Source organism: Nicotiana tabacum, chromosome 1 (genome assembly GCF_000715075.1).
Source record: "Nicotiana tabacum cultivar K326 chromosome 1, ASM71507v2, whole genome shotgun sequence".
Classification (NCBI taxonomy): Eukaryota; Viridiplantae; Streptophyta; class Magnoliopsida; order Solanales; family Solanaceae; genus Nicotiana; species Nicotiana tabacum.
Window position 1 is genome coordinate 10,132,803 of NC_134080.1, and position 21,270 is coordinate 10,154,072.

The window sequence follows — 21,270 nt, forward strand, 5'->3', positions numbered from 1 at the left end:
TGATATCCATTTCGACGGATATCTTTAAAACTCAACAAGTTCCTCTTGGACTTGGAGGAGAACATTACATTCTCTATGATAAGTATTGTTCCCTTAGGCAGAGTTATAGTAGCTCTTCCAGAGCCTTCAATTAATTTACTACTTCCAGAAATTGTAGTAACATCTGCCTTACACATATTTAAATGAGAGAAATATTTCTTCTCTTTGAATATTGTATGTGTCGTACATGAATCAATTAAACAAATATTTTTACAGTTGAACTTTGATCCAAGTTTGTTTTGTGAGATATCCATATTTGCTTCCCATTGTTTGACATACAAAAAAAAATGTATGATAAACATTAGTACGAATAGCAATACATTTTTTTCTTTAATTGTTGGTACAAAATAGTAACTTGAAGTATCATTTTGTTGTTATAATAAATGTATAAAATATAAACATTCGTAAACCATAACTGTATGTTCTCGGAAGTACGAACACGTAAGGATAAAGTAACAAGGGATCATAACAGATTATGTAATGAAGTATGAATAATGTAAGTTTTACATGTAACGTGATTTAACATACATTATTTTAAAACGGATATTAAGCAAACTGATCAATTTGGATACTTTGTTTTGAGAAGACTAAGCAAGCCGAAACATTATTTTAAAGCGAACTAATACTATCCCATAAAATTATATTTAATCAAAATGAACTAACACTATTTTATAAAATAAATAATACTAATGACTACTACTCATGTAAAAAAAAATTATGATTACATGATATTTATTCACTAGTTACTACGAATAGGAAAAATAAAAATTAAACTACTCAATCATCTTTAACCACGGATCCATCACCGATCAAGTGGTCTATTTTTCCATCGGGGTGCTCAAAAAAATCTGCCACATCCAAGTGGATGATGTCAAATTTATTGTCATAGACAAGATTAGCTTCAGGGCCTTTATTCTTTAGAGATGCTTGATAAAACTCAATCAAATGTCTTGGTATACGACAAATATTTGCCCAATGCCCTTTTCCACCACAACGATAGCATTCAGTTTCTGAACCATTTGCTTTTGCTTTCTCATCTTTCCCTTTCCACTTTTGGTGGTTATTTTTCTTTGGGGGGTGATTAACACTAGGAGAATTTCTTCCTTGTCCACTGCCACGGCCACGGCCATGACCACGACCACGACCACGAATAGGGCCACGGCCTTTTCCACGCTTAGCATAATGAGAATACATCTCATCCACTTCAGGCAATGGTGCAGACCCAGTGGGTCGATTTTCGTGATTTCTCATGAGCAATTCGTTGTTTCGTTCAGCCACAAGGAGAAGAGAAATCAACTCAGAGTACTTCTTGAAACGTTTCTCTTTGTACTGCTGTTGCAGGACCATATTGGAGGCATGAAACGTTGTAAACGTTTTTTCAAGCATATCATAATCAGTGATAGTATCTCCACAGAGTTTCAATTTAGAAGTAATTCTGAACATCGCAGAATTATATTCAGAAACAGACTTAAAGTCTTGGAGCCACAGATGAGCCCAATCATATTGTGCTTGTGGAAGAGTGACCAACTTTAAGTTGTCATATCTTTCCTTTAAACCATTCCACAAAATAAGTGGATCTTTGACTGTGAGATATTCTATTTTCAACCCTTCATCAAGGTGATGGCGCAAGAAAATCAAGGCCTTAGCATAGTCTTGGGTGGATGCTTTAGTTTTGTCTTTAATGACGTCTCCAAGACCCATTGCATCTAAATGGATTTCAACATCCAACACCCATGTCATATAGTACTTGCTCGAAATTTCAAGGGCAACGAACTTTCTTTTCATAATATCAGTCATAATTAAAAGAGGAGAAAAGTTGTACCTTAATCTTCTTGAGATGGTAGAGTCTCGTGCTGATAACGTGTTATAAAACAATAAAAGTAGAAGAACAATATTGCAGAGAAAGAGAGAGAAAATTCTTATTGAATTTTGGGATGATTTACAATGGGGTAAGACCCCTCTATTTATAGGGGAAAAATGACTTAGCCACAAAGTAAAACTCTCTACAATATAGATATTCACTCTAAATAGAATTCTATTCATAACACTTTTTTTTTTTAATTTTTCTAAGGTAGGAATTAGGAGCAGTCAAATGTCTTACAGTAAAAAATAATCACACCTCTTCTTTTTCTCTTTTCTTTTTAATTTTCTGCGGTAGAAATTAGGAGCAGTCAAATGTCTTGCACTAAAAAATAATCACACCTCTTCTTTTTTCTTGGTCTGTTTCCTGTCCTTTTCCCACACTTAATTACTTCCCTGGCTATTTATAGTTTTCTTGCACAAAGAACAGTAGAATAAATTTTACCATTCTTGTCATTTCCATCATCTTTTCTACCAAGAAAAAAAAAATTCATTTTTAGTACTTTTTTGTTCTTAAAAAGAACCCTTTTAAGTAATCTTTGCAGCTATGGAAATAAAAAATGATGGGAAAAAACTCTGATTCAAAACTCCCACCTGGTTTTGCTACACCTTTGGCCAAGACTGTGCCTAGAAATATTAATCCTCCTTGTTTCAAAGGTACTGCAACTGTAGTTACTACTGCTGCTACCACTTCAACACCAATTTCTGGTCAGAGTGAGAAATGCAATATGCATGATCAGTGTCAGGGGCGGACCTACGTGGAAGGTAGAGGGGTCATCGGCACCCGTTAAGCTTGGGAGAAAACCTGTATCTATATGTATATGTAGGCTGTATACCTTGAGAAACGGTTGTATATTTTATTAGGCACCCTCAGTCTCAAAAGCCAGTGTGGGGCACTGGTCGCATCTGCAACTTATTGTTGCTCTTATGCGTGGATGACTCGGGTTACAGTTACTTCGATTTTATCACTTGAAGGATCTATAAGCCCAGATTTCTTTTTTTGTCTTTTTTCCTTTAGTTTTAGGTCCTTTTTTATTTTTTTTGTTTCAGGTTCTTTTTTTATTTTTTCTTTAGTTTTCGCCCAAACCCCCCTTTCTTATGATTAAACCTCTCCCTCAAAAAATCCCAAACTCTTCTCTATATTAAAAATTGAAGCTTAGAACTTATCATAATCATCAAAGTCTTAAGAGAGTTGCACGTCAAACTTTGTAGCTAATAATTCGCATGAATCAGGATTATGACAAAAATAATAGTGCCCTGTCACCTCCAAATTCTGGGTCCGCCTCTGATCAGTGCCAAGGTGAAACTATTTTTTCTGTGAACCCTGGTCGTCCTCGGAAACAGAAAAAGTAGTATCACCTTGGCAATGATCATGCATATTGCATTTCTCACTTTGACCAGAAATTGGTGTTGAAGTGGTAGGTCGCCCTCGGAAACAAACACCAGTTTCAGTAGAAGGTGAGCTTCCTCTTCACCCACTGCCTTCTTTTAGTTTACATTCTGTTTTGGTTCGGAGTTTGTTTTCTGTATTCTTTTCTTGTTGGTGGGAGTGGGAGTGGGGAGTTAATATTACTGTTGCGGAATATCGTGGGTTAACTAGCACAGATTCACACAAAGCAAATAGAGAAGAAAAATCAACACAAGGATTTAACGAGGTTCGGCCAAGCCTAATCCTCGGGGCAAAAGCAGAGAGAGTTTTCCACTATGAATGAGAAGAAAAGCACAATACAATCTGTAGAATCCCCAACTACAACCCCATTATATAGATCCCAAAAGGTCCCAAACATATATGAGAAAGGTTTTTCAATTTGACAAGGACTAAAAGTTTTCCTTTCCCAAATCTATAAGGACAATGAGTTTTCCTAAACCTATAGGGAATATGGGTTTCCTAAAAATACAAGGAAATAATTCAAGCCACAAATAACAAATCTTTCCCTTGGCTTGAATTCTCTTCATCAACAGGAACAACGTCTCTCTACCTTGCCCTCAGCCCTTGCAAGGGCTCTATCCATTTTCGCACGTATCAACCAAGTCTAGGAAACACCTAAACTTGTTAAGACTCAATCTCTTTACTCATAGCACTGATCCGTCGATTTGGTTCTATACTCGGAATAGCTTCTAGATAGCTATAACACTCAAATGCATCAACGATCTCTGCAACTGCCAAAGCAAATCCCACTGGATTCGTATATCCAAGAAGATTCCCATCAACTACGTTTGCAAACCTTTGAGATCGGTTGATCACTCTCTTCTCCCTGTCTGTTGCAATGCTATATGGTTGTTGTTGCGCAGGTGCATCAACATTATCGTCTTGATCAATATTTTGCACCTCATCCACTTTCTCTACTTTAGAACTACTGGGCTGAGCTTGTGGAGATTCAATTTCTAGCTCTATGCGGTCACTGACACCATGATCTATTTCTGCTATTGCCTTCTCCCTCTGACAGTCCAGTGAGGCAGATTCATTGAATGTTACATCCCTACTGATAATTAGCCCTGGAATCTTTTGATCTGTGCACCACAACTTATAACCTTTCACTCTAGTTGCATACCCTAGAAATATGCACTTCTTTGCCCTCAGCTCAAGTTTTCCATCCCTCACATGAGCATAAGCAGGACAACCAAATATACTTAAATTTGAATAATCAGCAGGCGAACCGGACCATACCTCAAAAGGAGTTTTGAACTCAATAGCTGTGGATGGAGATCTATTGACCAAATAACAAGCTGTATTGATTGCTTCAGCCCAAAAATCTTTGCTAACACATGAGTGTGAAAGCATGCTTCGTGCCCTATCACAAAACATTCTATTCATACGTTCTGCAACACCATTTTATTGTGGTATTCCGACACAAGTGCGGTGTCTCACTATGCCCTCCCTGCTGCAGAAATTATCGAACTCAGAATTGCAGAATTCCAACCCATTGTCAGTTCGAAGACGCTTAACTTTTCTTTCCGTCTGCCTCTCAACCATCGTCTTCCATTTAACAAATGTCGAAAATGCCTCATCTTTTGTTTTTAGAAAATACACCCACACCATCCTTGAGTAATCTTCAATCAAAGTCATAAAATACCTGGCACCACTCTTGGAGGGAACTCTATTTGGACCCCACAAGTCAGAGTGTATATAATCTAACTTGTCTCTGGTCTTGTGCTCGGCCTTCTTGATGAACTTTACCCTTGTCTGTTTACCAAACACACAATGCTCACAAAAATTCAAAACTTGATTTTTGGTTCCATTCAGCAAATTCTGCTTACTCAACAAAGACAATCCATTATTACTCATATGGCCAAGTCGCAAGTGCCACAATTGAGACTGATTTAGATCACTTTTCCCAGAATCTACAGTAGCTTCCCCTTCAACTACACTGGCCTGAAGATGATACAATTTAGAATGTAGTTTACCCTTCATGAGTACCATGGAGCCTTTACACACTTTAAGTATTCCATTCTCGGAGTGAAATTTATACCCTTGATCATCCAAAGTCGAAAGAGAAATCAAATTTCTCTTTATCCGAGGAACATGCCAACACTCAATGTTTCTGATGATTCCGTCGAACATTCTCAATTTGATGTTACCAACCCCCTCTACTGGTAATGGATTATCATCTCCCATATAGACAGTCCCACTCATTTGTTTGTAAGTTGCAAACCAATTCTTGTGTGGACTCATGTGGAAAGTAGCACCAGAATCAAGAACCCAAGAATTTTGCCCATGACTAGAACTCACAGCACAAACTTTCCCTACATAATCACTATCATCAGAATTATTGCCAGTGTCAACAATATTTGCCGAATTATCTATTTTCTGCTTCCCTCTTTTCTCCTTCAGCTTAGGACAATCTCTCTTGTAGTGACCTTGCTCCCCGCACTCATAACAGTTTTGCTTCCTTGCTCTAGATTTTGATCTTGCGGTTGACTTTTTCCTGTTAAAGTCCTTTTGTTGTGTTCTTCCTATAATCACAAGACCCTCGCCTTCAATTCTGTTGTCTGGAAAGCTCTTTTTCAACTCTTTAGATTTTAGTGCTTTACTAACATCTTCTAGTGAAATGCTATCTTTCCCATATAGCAGTGTATCGGCAAAAGTATCATAAGATTATGGTAAAGAACATAACACAATCAAGGCCTGATCCTCACTCTCAATTTTGATATCCACATTCTTCAGGTCCATTATAATTGAATTAAACTCATCAAGGTGAGTTTTAACAGGTGTACCTTCGTTCATACGGAGATTGTATAACCTATTTTTCAGGTAGAGGCGGTTTGTCATCGATTTCTTAGAATACAGATCTTCCAGCTTCTTCCATGCCGTTGCTGCAGAAGTTTCTTCAGCAATTTCCCGAAGAACGCTATCTGTAACGCTCATGAAGATCGCACTCAAAGCCCTCTCCTTCAGGTCTTCCTTCTCTGTCTCTTTCATATCTTCAGGAAAATCCTCATCAATTGCTTTCCATAATCCATGTAACACCAGAGACGATTTCATCATAATCTTCCATAGACTGAAACTAGAACCTCCGTCAAATTTCTCTACTTCGTACTTTGTTGAAGATGATGAAGACATCTTAACCCTAAATTATGTGTAGAAATCCGAACCTTGCTCTGATACCAATTGTTGCGGAATATCCTGGGTTAACTAGCACACAATCACACACAAAGCAAATAGAGAAGAAAAATCAACACAAGGATTTAACGAGGTTCGGCCAAGCCTAATCCTCGGGGCAAAAGCAGAGAGAGTTTTCCACTATGAATGAGAAAAGAAGCACAATACAATCTATAGAATCTCCAATTACAACCCCTATATATAGATCCCAAAAGGTCCCAAACATATATGAGAAAGGTTTCCCAATTTGACAAGGACTATAGGTTTTTCTTTTCCAAATCTATTAGGACAATGGGTTTTCCTAAACCTATAGGGACTATAGGTTTTCTAAAAATACAAGGAAATAATTCAAGCCACAAATAACACTCTCCCTATACGGGGTCCGGGAAAGGGCCAAGAAACAACCTGTTTGCTGCTAGAAAAAACCAAAATTCCAAAAATCCAACTAACTGAAATCATCAAGATTTATAGACTTGTAGGCGTAGGCTGGTGGATTAATTCCTCGACGAGCTTCATTCTTGCGCTGCTCAATTCTCTTTTGCTTTGCTTGGGCTGACTCCAACTGAAATCCAAGTTCTTGCTCCTTGGCTTTTGCAACTTCATAATCTTCTTTACATTTTATTTCAATCTATTTCAGACGTAGAACGTCATGTTTGATATATGCTAGCTTTTGCTTCAGATCTTCTATTTGCCTCTCCAAACTTTCCTTTTTCCCCTTAGCCTTCTCGCATTCTTTTTTAGTGCGACCAATATCCTTGACACGATCAACTGCATTAAGTACAACATTTCCATTACTGATTATATTACTGCTGTTATTGCTTTATTCTTACCGTTTTTTAGCGGAGGGTCTATCGGAAATAACCTCTCTGCCTTTATAGGGTAGGGGTAAGGTTGCGTACACACTACCCTCCCAGACCCCACGTATGGGATTAAGCTGGATTTGTTATTGTTGTTATTGCATGTGTGAAGAGGGGGAGAGTGAACTTCAAAAACTTCAATAATGTTATGGTTTCTATATATGTGAGGACTGAAACAAAGCTGCTGGAGAAAAGGCTGTCTTTTGCCAATTAAGGCAAGATTCTATTATGACATTTTCTGAGAATCGAGTACAATATAATTTATATTTAATAGCAAATTGCTTTATCTTTTACTTTTATCTTTTTTTTTTTAATTCAATTATAATTTAGTACTAATATATAATAGTTAACTTTATTAATATTTTAGTTCTTTGATTATAATATAATTTATATTTAATAGTAAATTATTTTTTTTACTTTTATCTTCTTCTTTTTTTTATTTCATTTATAGTTTAGTACTAATACACAATAGTTGCGAAGAAATCTCTGTTACTCATATATATATATGGTATTTTTTTCTTCTTTAGAATTTTATCGCTGGTGATTAGCATACAGTGGTGTCCCCGTCGCGCTCAAATCCTGGGTCTGCCTCTGTTGAAGAGTTACTAATTCTTTATGACACCCTAGGCAAATCTCACATCGACAAAATACGGGAGAGATGCTGGGTATATAAGTAGACAAGCCTTAGACTCTAGCGATGCGTTTTAAAGCCGTGCGGGCCTAGGCCTAAAACAGACAATATCATTAGTAGGCTGGGCTGTTACATATGGTATGAAAGTCACTCCGCGTACAATCTTGAATGATGGTGGGGGCAAACCTCAGCCTAGGGCCAAAGAACAATATCACTAGTGGGTTAGGCTGTTATATTTTTATTCTTTTGGGGTCTAGTTTATTGTTGTTTCTCTAAAGTTTTTAGGTGAAATTTTGCTTTTTTTTAGGGTCCTAATCCTCCAAATATATCTTTTTCTTTTTCTGGGTTTTAAGCTTTTTTTTTCCTGAGTTCTCAGTAATCTATGAATTGAAGGATAAAGAACCAATTGTGGTTCCCTTTTTTTTTCAGTTTCTTTCTCAAAATGAATTAAAAATACTTCCACTAAAATTGAAAGTTCATACTTTTGCATATATACTACATTGGAAGTAGTAGCAAAGAAAACTTAGTGCAAAGACCACAGGCTTTCATAGAAGTTCTTTTTTCTTAAAAAAAAATAAAGAAAAAAAAACTCTAATGCCTTCTTTCTTTCTTAATTCTATGTGTGAAAAGGGGTGGTGGGTTGACACGTAGTTGTGAGTAGAAGTGTTCATGGTTCGGTTTGGATCGAGTTTTTCCTAAAAAGAAACCAAACCAAGTAAGTTGGTTTTTATATATTAGAACCAAACCAAGTAAGTTGGTTTTTTTATATATTAGAACCAAACCAAACCAATTAAGTCAGTTTTTTCTCGATTTGGTTTATGTCGGTTTTTCTGTTTTTTCGTTTATTTGTCGATTTTTTTCGTAAATATAAGACATACATTACCAAACACATATTTTGGCGACCATATTTTCAATGTAATACTATCAAATCAATTGCCCTTTGAGAAATCTATTATTTACCAAGATATATTGATGATAATTGAATCGAATATTGATGAATAATTTAAGGACTCAATTAAAAATATATTATTTTTAACATGAAATAGATTCTTACACTTAACAAAAGAAAAGTACCAATCAAACTAGAATGTAAAGGTAAAGAACTGTACTAAAAGTGCAAACGATTAACATTTACTATAAAAATTTTGAAACTTTGTATAAAAGTATACATATATATAGGTATAATAATAAATTTAAAATAGCTAATCCTATATTTGGTTTGGTTTGGTTTTATTTTTTTATTAAAACCAAACCAAATTTGATCGGTTTTTAAATTTCAAAACCAAAACTAAACCAAACCAAAACGTATCGGTTTTTTTGGTCGGTTCGATTTGGTTTTCGGTTTGGTTCGAGTTTTCGAATTTTTGTGAACACCCCTAGTTGTGAGTTTACCAGTATACTAGTTGTACTATTCTTGTGTTCATTTATTCTTAGTTCTTTATTACTTTATTACGTTACTCGCTTCCATTACTGATTATATTACTGTTGTTATTGCTTGTTGCTTTATTTTTACTGTTTCTTTAGCGGAAGGTCTATCAGAAACAGTCTCTCTGCCTTTATAGGATAGGGGCAAAGTTGCGTACACACTACGACCCCACGTATAAGATTAAGCTGAGTCTGTTATTGTTGTTATTGTATGTGTGAAGAGGGGGAGAGTGAACTTCAAAAACTTCAATAATGTTCTAGTTTCTATATATGTGAGGTAGGGTCAAAAAACTAAAAATAAATTTCTAAAGAGCCACAAAACTAATTGATCCTTATCTTTCTGAAATGCTACGAATAATTTAATAATTTGTATTTTGACAAATTGAAAAACTGCATGAGTCATTAATAGAATTATTATCGTCCCTAGATTTAAATATGGCTTAAAATGGTTCTTTGTGGAGGGAAAATATGGAGTAAAAGTTGGTAAATAAAGACAAAGAATTACTGAAAATGAGTTTTGGACTGCAAAATGCCTCAAGATAGAAAGATAGTAGACAGGTGGAGATAATGAAAACAATTTGTTTCAATTGATCATTTTGGTAGTGCAGAAATACAAGAAATATGCAGCAGCAAAGAGTAAATAAAAGTGTGAAAAGGACAGAGACAGACCAATTAAAGGTGCAGAGGAAGTATATTCAAAATTGGGAAGGAAATTGAAGGAACATCTTTAGCTTTTATAGTGTCTTGATACGTGCGCTGCATATGTTACATGTGAAATATTACACCAAAATTTCAAAAAAATAAAATAAAAATACAAGCTAAAAATAATAAAGTTTTAGAGATATACTGTTGAACTCAAATTGACTAGATAGCTTTGCGAAGATCAATAATTATATTTAATGAGACAAGTGTATTTTATAATTACATAAACTTAGTTGTTATGAGTTACAAACATATAATATGACCGTATATGTCACCACCTAGTATTTCTTTGTAGATATTGTTCTTGAAGTTGTTCCATTTTACTGTTTCAGTGAAATGATCTGTACAATAAATAAAAAGAGAAACTAATACTTATCTGCTTTTTTAAAGAATGGAAGAATTAAATGTTTGTAAAATTTTGTGTACGGTTAAGTAAGAAGCGACTGACCATAATAGAAATATAACAAAAAGAATTTTTTCCCCCATAGTTATGCAAAATTATACAAGAATTTTGAAATATTAATTGCAAAAGGGTGAGGGAACCAAAAGGTTTTGTACTTATTTACGAAGGTATAATTTTTTGAAGGGTATCATAGTCACTTAAGTTTCTTGGATTATTTTGGCCTTTCATATTCAACTTTTGATCTTAATGCTTATAATATAGTATGATATAATGATTGACTGCTCATGGAGTGAACGAAGTGAAAAACCCAATTTATCACTCAATAATACAAACTACAACTTCTCAAATTCTACAAATTTCCCAGCTAAACAAAATATAATCTTACAACTCCCTAATCCCATCTATAGTCCATCCATATCTTATTTATTTTGGACACCCACATCAAATCACATGTGATATTATTGTAGACAATAAATTGCGTCAAGAAAATAAAAACAAGACCGAAAAATATCGCAACAATTATAGTATATTATTCTGAATATTTGAGTGTTACAATCTCTATGATTCCTCTGATTCTACTTTTCTAGTATAAATTCAAGGGCCTTTCAGCTTGATCTTGAAATTTGAATTTGATTTAACCGTCGCGAACACTTCGATTGTTGCCACGAATTTTATCACGAACAAGTAGCCTTGATCTTGAACGCCTTGTATTTGATTTGACTTCGTTCTTGATCTTGAATACTTGAATTGTTCTTCGTTCTTGAGCTTGAATTTGATTCGTTCTTCATTCTTGATCTTGAATACTTGATTCGTTCTTCGTTCTTGAACTTGAACTTGGTTGCTTGAAGCTTGAAACTTGTAGAAAAATTTGTGGCGTTTGATCCACGAGTTTTCTCTTGCTTCTTGTTATAACTTCTGGTGTCTTTTCTGAGTTATTAAGACCCCTATTTATAGTCGTGGAAGGGAGAAGTTGTGATAAAAACAAACTCTTTCCGACAAATCAAATTGAAGTGTGACATGACTGCATTTGATTTGCCAGAACATGTCACTTGCACACGTGGCGCGATTTCATTAGCCTTTTAATGTGACTTGGCATGCCTTGTCATTTTGACACGTGACATGGTCTTATTAGCTCTTTCATTTGACTTGGCGTGCCACGTCATTTGACACGTGGCACCAAACTTGGGCCTCTAAGAAGATGGCATATTGGGCCTAATAAAGTGGGCTCATTATGTGTAGCCCAACTAAATGGACAAGCCCAATGGATTAAGCCTTATTCATATATGTTGGACTTATTACTAATCCAGTTATATTAGTCCAATAAATTTATTTGAACTAATATATCTTGAATTTAATATATTGTCCAAATTACTTTACGACTTTAATTCCAATAAAATATATATGCCTACACTTATATTGGAAAAATGGTCAAATTTGCTCCTATGTCATTGAAAATTAAGCAATTTTGTCCTCCGTTAGATTTTTGGTATAACTTATCCCCCTCGTTCGATTTTTTTTTCCTTTTATTTTGATTTTGAGCTCTAATGCAACTCAACTTGAGGATAATTTTAAATCATCATCAAAAGCTGAAAGGTAAATTCAAATTTTTTTTTTCTCGAAGAATTTCTGACATGTGGACTCCACATTACCTTAATAGCAAGTTTATACAAGTATATAACACTTCTGTTAGATAAAAATATACAATATTTTTTTAAAATTAAATCTTAGAATTTCTTAGTTCGTAAATTTTCTAAAAATTAACTTTTCATATATATTAGGCCATAAAGAATGAAGTACTAGTAAAGACCCATACTAGTATCTTATTAACATGATTCTCAATAACACAAGATGATTTAAACTTATCAATTAATATCTTTCATTAATCTTATATTATAATCTCATTAGCAACAAAACAAACCTAGCAAAACTGATTTGATCATTTTTCCATTCAAAACAAAGCAATCATTGTTAACTCCATTTTCAAAAATTTGGTCAAGATTATTGTTAACACCAAAAAGTATTGCAACTGAGCTCCAAGTCTTACCATCATTTCTTTTCTTTTTTTAATCTCTTTTTTCTTTTACATCAACAATTTAAAAAGCTTTCTCTAAAGAACAACCTAAAAATTATGAAGAAAAGGTTGATTAACAAAGCAACAACAGTTCCCCAAATGGGGCCCTACGCGGCGTGAATCCAGATATAGTCGGGCTCCAATGTGGGTACCGGACACCGGGTGGAAAATCAAAAAAAATAAAGCAACAACAAAAAAACTTTATACTGAAATACAGTTTACTGATAGTTCATTCAAGTTCAGAATATGTCCTTGAAACAAAAGACATTTTAAGAGAATCATAATCATGCTAGAATAAAAAGTTGATAAAGTAAAAGATAGCAATCTGATTCTACAAGTCCAAATTGTACCTACTGAAGATTGAATAACTGAACAAGAACGGTTAGCTTCAAGGTTTCATGTATTAATTTTGATGATAACAACCCAATATAATTATTAATCAAAGAACACTTACTTGTGGTAATCTTATTTTTGCACAGGTTTATTCATAAAAGAAGATGCTGGTAAAGATCCAGACAAATACGGGAAAGAGTTGTGAAGAATTTATCAAGGAAGATTATTTTGAGAGAGTTAATCTCCAAGCATCATTGAAGGAATAATATTTGAAAGTCAAGTTTCAAATATTGAATGACTTATTACAATATTGGAAGAAGAATCTACGGAAATTATGGAAGAAAAGTTTTTCAATATCCTGAAAGGAAAGTTGCTAAAATTATGGAGAAGATCTATTATTTTATAGAAGAAAGATATTACAAGGCCAATGAAGAATATATTTTCTATGGAAAGAAAATATATTATGGTGTAGTAAAATCTATCTTATGGAAAGAGATTATTTTCCAAGATCAAGGAATATTTCCCATATAAAAAGGAAGAACTTTTACAATGACTTATTGGAAGAAATTGAGGAATATTTTGTGGAAGAATCTTTAAGCAAAGGAACGTGATTATGCACCGGAGACTTGGAAGGCATAATGTCCAAAGTTATAAAAAGAATTAAGGAAGCAATTGTAATCAAGATTCTTACACTATTCAACTCAAGTTGTCAGACACGGAAAGAAAATCATTCAATGCATAATTGGAAGGATACTCATCAGAAAGTTTATGGTTTTACAAAGGGGTTCCTAAGTAGCGCTTCTAGCTAAGCAATTTAGGAATTACAATAAGAACAATCACAAAGTTACAACTCAACTAAGGACAACAAAATACTCGATTTAGGAACTGGTCCGCAGTCGCATTTAACTTTGTTCTTCAAGCTCTTGAGAATTAAATTCACTATTTGCCAAAGACTTGAAAGCTTGAAGTGAATTCTCAAATGTTCAAGTGATGTTTTGTTATAATGCTCTTGTTAATGCACCCTTGATGACATCACTTGAATGATGTAAGCACTTGGTAGGTCAAAGGGAAAGTGATTGCAAACGAAGACATTGAAAACCCATCAATTTTTCCCTTTTTGATGATGACAAACTTAGACATTGAGAACATGTATTTAAAGCAGAAATAACAAGATGGAGTAACAGGAACTTCACAAGTTCCCCCTGGCTTGATGCTTCCCCCTTAATCAGATCCATGTTTTCAATTAGACTTCCCCTTTTTGGCATCATTAGAAATACACAAGCAGTCAAACAAGATAAAGAAGTATTGCCTAGCTAACTCATGCCACTTATGTGCACACAACATGATAGAGAAGAGAAAACAGAGAACACAAGCATTTAGATAACAAAAGAGGATTGATTATATATATTAAACATATGCCTTTGCTTAAAAAAGCAAAGGCAAAATTAGACTGTTAAAAATGGGAGCAGTAATGATACATCTCAACCACATCATAGCAAAAAAACAAAAACATCTGCCAAGTCATAAAACAAAAAAACAATCCAGAAATTGGTCACTGAAAGGGTTACTTAGGGGGCACTAGGAGTAGAGGGCTTGGAAGCTGCAGCAAGAGTTTGGAGAACTAGGTCTATTCGGGCATTGGCCGACTTTTGCTCATCGAGCAGTTCTGCTTTTAGGTTCTCCACGTGTGCCCTGAGATCAGCATTCTCTTTTGTCAAACGAGCCACTTCCTCATTTGACTCCGGAGCCCCTTGGGCCTGCTGACCTTCCAGGATAGCATTCCTATCCTTCAAACTTCGAATCTCCTTAGTTGCACTATTTTGAGCATTAATGAGTTGTGAGATGGTTGATGTAATATCTAACCCCCCGTTCTTCTCTATGCATATACATTCTTCCAATGTTGTGTGTGAGAAGGTCTGTTTCTTAGTTCCCACCTTGCCTTGACCCAGCAACACCTTAAAGAACTTAAACACTTGCGTAAGCAGAAACCTATATGGAAGACCATGATTACCGTCCTTGAAGGTTTCCACTTTTTGCATGTGTTCGATCATGATAGCAGGCAGGTTGACATGGTTAAAACCATCTAGTTTCTCCATTAAAAATAGATCAGCTTTAGAGGTCATGGACCTCCTCTCAGCACGAGGCAACAAAACTTTGTTCACCAACTCGAAGAGCAGTTGATAAATAGGGAGTAATGCCTTCTTATGGATCTGGTCCCTCTTTTGGTTCTCATTATCCTTTACCACAACATTCCGAAAATTATACTAACACGTATCTTTCACACTAGACACACCTTCCGTAGGGACTTTTAGAATATCCCCAAGCAAACTTACATCAAATTCAATGTCCACATTATTCACCAAGGCACTGATATAGTCGGTATCAACGGGAAAGAGGCTGGCATAAAAGCTTTGAATCTCATCCTCATACACTTTGGGTACATCCATGTGAAACAGATGCCCTCATTGTTGAAACTCAACCATTGCAAGAACTTGACGCATACTAGCCATATCAAAGATTGTTGGGTCAAAAGTACGACCCAACAGAACCTTTTGGTGCCTTAGACGTTCTGAAGCAGAACTACTTTCACTCCTCAACTTTTTCACAGAACCAGGTTCCTTAACGGTTTCAGACTTTCGTTTGCCAGACTTCACTCCACTTGATTTTGCTTTTCCCTTATACTTGACTAACTCATCCTCATCAGAAGCGCAGAGCTCACTCACAACATCTTTCAACTTGGAACTAGGGTTTGTAACATTCTCCATGGAAGGAGATTCCTTCTTCTTCTTCTGGGACCTTCTCACTAGGGAACTGGGTTCCTCAGTTGTTTCTTCTTCAACCTCCACCACTGGAACATCCTTATCATACACGACAATATTGTCTTTCACCAATATCCTCTTTTTCTTCTTACTACTTTTCCTGCTCTTTTGAAGGGAAGAGTCATAGGCTACCTTTGCTTGCAACTTGGTATTAGGTCGCTTAGTAGAAGACTCAGGAGTGGACACCACCCTTCGCTTGACTATGAAAGCGTCAAGAGCAAGGTTGTCTAGATCCTCCTCATCACTAGACCTCATCCCAGGGACTTAAATATCCAAGGGTGCAACAGCAAATGCAGGAGCAGAACTGGACTGGGAGTGAGAACCCTGACCTGTTTCCTCCTGAGAGGGTTTAGATTCCTCACAAGAGGGCCCAGTAGTTTCTGCTAGTGCAGACCCCTCAACAGTTACCATGGCTCTTTTTCCCCTCATACCCTGTATCTCATTCTTCTAAGAGATTATCTAATGTAGGACACCGTCAGCAGATACCACAAAGATAGTCACAACCTTTTCTTCCTCAATAGGCTCCGTGTCCACCACATAATCTGAAACAATAATGGCGGAAACCTTTGCGACCTCAGGATTCTTACCCAGTTCTCCACTTTCCCCTTGATCAATGGGAACCTCAGAAGATAGAAAAGAAGGATCAACAATTTTAGGGGTTTCGGAGATAGTTGTCTTAGAATTGGAGGGAAACGAGAAATATGGGTTAGGATTAATTTTAGTGATGAGAACAGGAATGGTCACAAAAGACTCATTGAGGGCGGAGGGCTCAATAAGTTCTTCAGTGTTAAAGACGACTGAGATAGGAGTTTTGGAGTTGGTGTCAGTCATTGAAGAGATAGAAAGAAAGGTTTTGGAGAGGTTCTAATGGAGGACTATGGTATGCGAAGAGGGGAGAAGGGTTTTTAATGAGAGAGGATAATTATGAAGAGAGAGATATGAACTGGTTCTGAAACGGCGGTTGTGCATTGGAGAGATGCAACGTTACAGAGGGAGATGGAACGATTTGAAGTGAAGGGACGTAACAGCAGGGTCTGAAAAGGTAGATGACATAGCAGTTGATATTTGTATATTTTCAAGACGTGTATTAAAGAATGTACAAAACTACTAACCTTTGGTACAAGGACCAAGTTTTTGACCTGTTATTGAAAATTTCAATCTTCTTTTATTATCCATGCAATGCATCTGCAGCTTCTATACTCATCATGCGTATTTACCTCTAACGGTATTGAAGTGAGTTAGACTTGGCCAGAAAATACTTTAGCTAGTTTTACCTGAAGATGATTTTCATAGCCAATTGAAGAGGAATCAGGTTCTTAATTGGGCTTCAATAGCCCCAGTTTCACTCTGTTTCTTTCAAAATGTTCCCCACTCAATGCTTTGGTGAAGATATCTGCAATTTGGTCTTCTGTACTGCAGAACTTCATATAGATCAGCCTTTTCTCCACATTGTCCCTCAGAAAATAATGTCTCACATCAATGTGCTTGGTTCTTTTGTGTTGAACTGGATTCTTAGCCATGTTGAGTGCACTGGTGTTATCACATAGAAGACACACACACCCATTAACTACCCTAAAGTCTTCTAGTTACTGCTTAATCCATAGGAGTTGATCACAGCAGGATGCTACAACTACATATTCTGCTTCAGCTGTTGAAAGAGCCATTGAGTTTTGCTTTCTTGTGCCCTAAGAGATGAGACATGATCCTAGAAAGTGAGCCATTCTAGAAGTGCTTTTCCTATCCACAAGATAGCCTGCATAATCAGCATTAGCATACCCAATGAGATTAAAACTATCTCCTGAGGGGTAATACAGGACCAGGTCATGTGTTCCCTTAAGGTATCTCAAAATTCTTTTGGCAGCCTTCAAATGAGATTCCTTGGAATTTGATTGAAACCTGGCACATAGCCCCATACTGAAAACAATATCGGGTCTGCTGGCAGTAAGATAGAGAAGAGACCCAATAATGCCTCTATACATAGTTTGATTCACAGAAGATCCGATTTCATCCATGTCCAGTCGAGTGGCCGTTGCAATGAGAGTGTCTATCACTTTTGATGCTTCCATATCAAACCTTTTCAAGAGCTTCTTGATGTATTTCTGCTGACAAATGAATGTACCCTTTGTGGACCGTTTTACTTGAAGACCCAAGAAGAAATTCAGCTCCTCCATCATGCTCATTTCAAACTCACTTCCCATTAGTTTTGCAAATTCTTCACACAGAGAATCAGTTGTTGCCCCAAAAATGATATCATCAACATAGACCTGAACAATGAGCAGGTTCCTTCCCCATTTCTTTAGGAACAAGGTGTTGTCAATTTTTCCTTTTGTAAAACCATTTTCTAGAAGGAACTTTGACAGCCTTTCATAGTAAGCTCGAGGAGCCTGCTTCAACCCATAAAATGTTTTGTCCAGTTTAAACACATATTCAGGGTATTCATGACATTCAAATCCTGGAGGTTGCTTCACATAGACTTCTTCCTTAAGAAGTCCATTCAAAAATGCACTTTTAACATCCATTTGGAACAAGGTGAATTCCATATGAGATGCAAAAGCGATTAGGATTCTAATAGCTTCCACGTGAGCGACCGTAGCAAATGTTTCATCATAATCAATCCTTTCCTCCTGATTGTAGCCTTGAACCACTAGTCTGACCTTGTTTATTGTAGTATTTCCATGTTCATCAAGCTTGTTCCTGAATACCCACCTGGTTCCTATAATAGTTCGATCTGGGGGTCTAGGTACCAGGTGCCAGACATTGTTCCTTTCAAACTGATGCAGCTCATCTTGCATGGCTGTAATCCAATCTGCATCTTTTAGGGCTTCCTTGATATTTTTGGGTTCTATTTGAGAGAGAAAGGCTGAGAAAGCAAGTGAATTTCTGGCTTTTGACCTGGTTCGTACTCCAGAATCTAGAGGAGTAATTATGTTGTCAAGAGGATGAGAGCTTTTGTGTTTCCAGTTGGGCATTTGAGGATCATTTGTAGAGGATCTGGGTATATTCAACTGGTTCTCTTGTGTTCTTCTCTCAGGTACTGGTGGAGTACTCTGTACGGCATCAACCACTCTTTCTTCAGCTTCAGTGGTGGTAATTGAGGTACATGGTTCCATTGAAGAAGATGCAACATTCTCTCCACTTAGCTCATTCACTTGGCTCATCATATCTGCCTTTCCATTTGTCATGCCAATGACTTCACCAGGAACCAGTAAGGGCTCTCCATCTTAATCATCTTTAGCATTTTTCTCACAAAAAGGATATGACTCATCAAAGATAACATGAACACTTTCCTCAACACATTGAGTCTGCTTGTTGTATATCTTGTAAGCTTTGCTTGGAAAAAAATATCCCAGAAAGATTCCTTCATCACTTTTGGCATCAAATTTGCCAAGCTGATCCTTTCCATTGTTGAGAACATAGCATTTGCACCCAAATGTTCTTAGGTGAGACAGCTTGAGTTTCCTTCCATTCAGCAACTCATAGGGGGTTTTGTTCAGGAGAGATCTGATCATGCACCTGTTCACCAAGTAGCATGCAGTGTTGACATTTTCAGCCTATAAGTTCTTTGCAATCCCACTGTCGATCAACATTGTTCTTGCCATTTCTTCAAGAGTTCTATTCTTCCTTTCCACTACTCCATTTTGCTGGGGAGTTCTTGGAGCTGATAAGTTGTGAGTAATGCTATTTTCATTGTAGAACCCATCAAATTTGGCATTGTCATATTCTGTTCCATGATCTGATCTAATACATGCGACTCTAGACTTCATCTCCACTTGGATTTTCTTCACAAAAGCCACAAACACTTCAAAGGTTTCATCTTTTGTTCTAAGAAACAGAGTCCATGTGAATCTGGAGTAGCCATCCGCTATCACAAAAATGTATCTTTTTCCTCCCCTGCTTTGCACTCTTATAGGGCCACATAAATCCATATGCAGAAGATCAAGAGGCTTTGAGGTGATTACATCCTTTGTAGACTTAAAAGAGGACTTTACATGCTTTCCTCTAGCACATGCATCACATACTTTCTGTACTTTGAACTTTGACATGGGCAGACCATGGACCAGGTCCTTCTGAATTAGTTTGTTCAGAAGAGAGAAGCTTGTGTGCCCCAATCTTCTGTGCCAGAGTTCAGCATCATCATCAACAACTTTCAGACAACTCAGATCACCACTTTGTATGAACTCGAAATCAGTGACATAGATGTTCTTGTATCTCTTGGCCACAAGTACCACTTCACCAGTTACTAGATTAGTAACTATACATATCTTGGACAAGGACTTTACCTTGTTTCCTTTATCATAAATTTGAGAGACACTCAAGAGACTGTACTTAAGACCATTGACATAGTACATATTCTCAATAGAGTGAGTGAGTGATTTCCCGACTTTTCTAGCTCCAAGAATGTACCCCTTTTTCTCATTTCCAAAGGATACACTCCCTCCTTGCAGGGATTTTAGTGAAAGAAAGTCCATTGTGTTCCCAGTCATGTGTTTTGAACATCCACTATCCATGAACCATTGTTGACTGCTTCTTTTCACTGTTCCCTACACAATGAGATCAAGAGTTAGTTTTAGTAACCCAAGTAAGTTTGGGTCCTTTGTAGTAGACAAGAGGATGAATAAGAGCTCTCTTAGTCCATGCAGGTAATATGTGTTTTTTGTGGGTGGAACCTGGTCCCTTTTAGTAGTTACATTTTCAGCAAACACTTTGTTTTTCTGAACGGACTGAACCTTTGCTTGGCAATTTTTCTTGAAATGCCCATTGTTCCCACAGTGGGTACACAGCCAGTTATCTGGTACAGTAATGTACTTGCTATGGAGGTTGTAAGGGGTTTTCTCCCTTTGGAACCCTATTCCCTGCCTGTTTCCACCATTATTAACGTATATGGCAGTGATAGCTTCTAAGGACCAGGTCCACTTTAGGGACTTTTCAAGATCATTTTTTACTCTTTCCAATTTAGTCTGGAGATGCTTGTTTTTCTTAGATTCAACACAGAGACTAGTTCTCACAGCCTTCAACTCATTTTCAAGCCTAATGTGTTCCTCACTGGCTACCTCTTTTCCTTTTCCAAAGTTTCCAGGTTTTGACTCAGTCCCTAGTCCCTCTATTGTTTCCCTTAGGTCTGCAAATACTACCAAGAGATCATCTCTTTCTTCCTCAATCTAAGTCACTCTCTTCATAAAGGCTTCTCTTTCTTTTCTGAAGTTTTCAATGGTTTCCTTATGGTCAACAACTACAACCACTAAGTCATCTCTTTCATGTCTATGTTAGCAATTTTTTTGGTTAAAATAAGTTTTTCTTTCTCCAGCTCACAAATAGTTTCCTTTAGATCAACTACGCACACTACCAGATCATCTATAATTTGTTCAGCTTCTCCTAGCTCTAAGGTCAAGGCATCCTTATCCTCCACAAGACTATGATAGGCATCAATCAATACACTAGCTAAAGACATGAGTTTCTTACGAGAGTAGGATTTCAAATTTCTCTGAATATCCTTGAAATTTACCTCACTTTTGTCATCGTCTTCATCATC

General features: G+C 36.5%; 1 protein-coding gene across 1 annotated transcript; it reads right to left on the reverse strand.

Annotated features, from left to right (window-relative positions):
- Positions 1–816: 816 nt before the first annotated feature.
- Positions 817–1,386, reverse strand: LOC142161920 (uncharacterized). The gene has a single exon (XM_075218019.1). The coding sequence runs from the start codon at positions 1,384–1,386 to the stop codon at positions 817–819; it is 570 nt and encodes a 189-aa protein (XP_075074120.1).
- Positions 1,387–21,270: the final 19,884 nt, after the last annotated feature.

Excerpts from the sequence above, each read along its gene's own strand:
- LOC142161920 (XM_075218019.1), bottom strand. The coding sequence starts at position 1,386 with ATGGTCCTGCAACAGCAGTACAAAGAGAAACGTTTCAAGAAGTACTCT.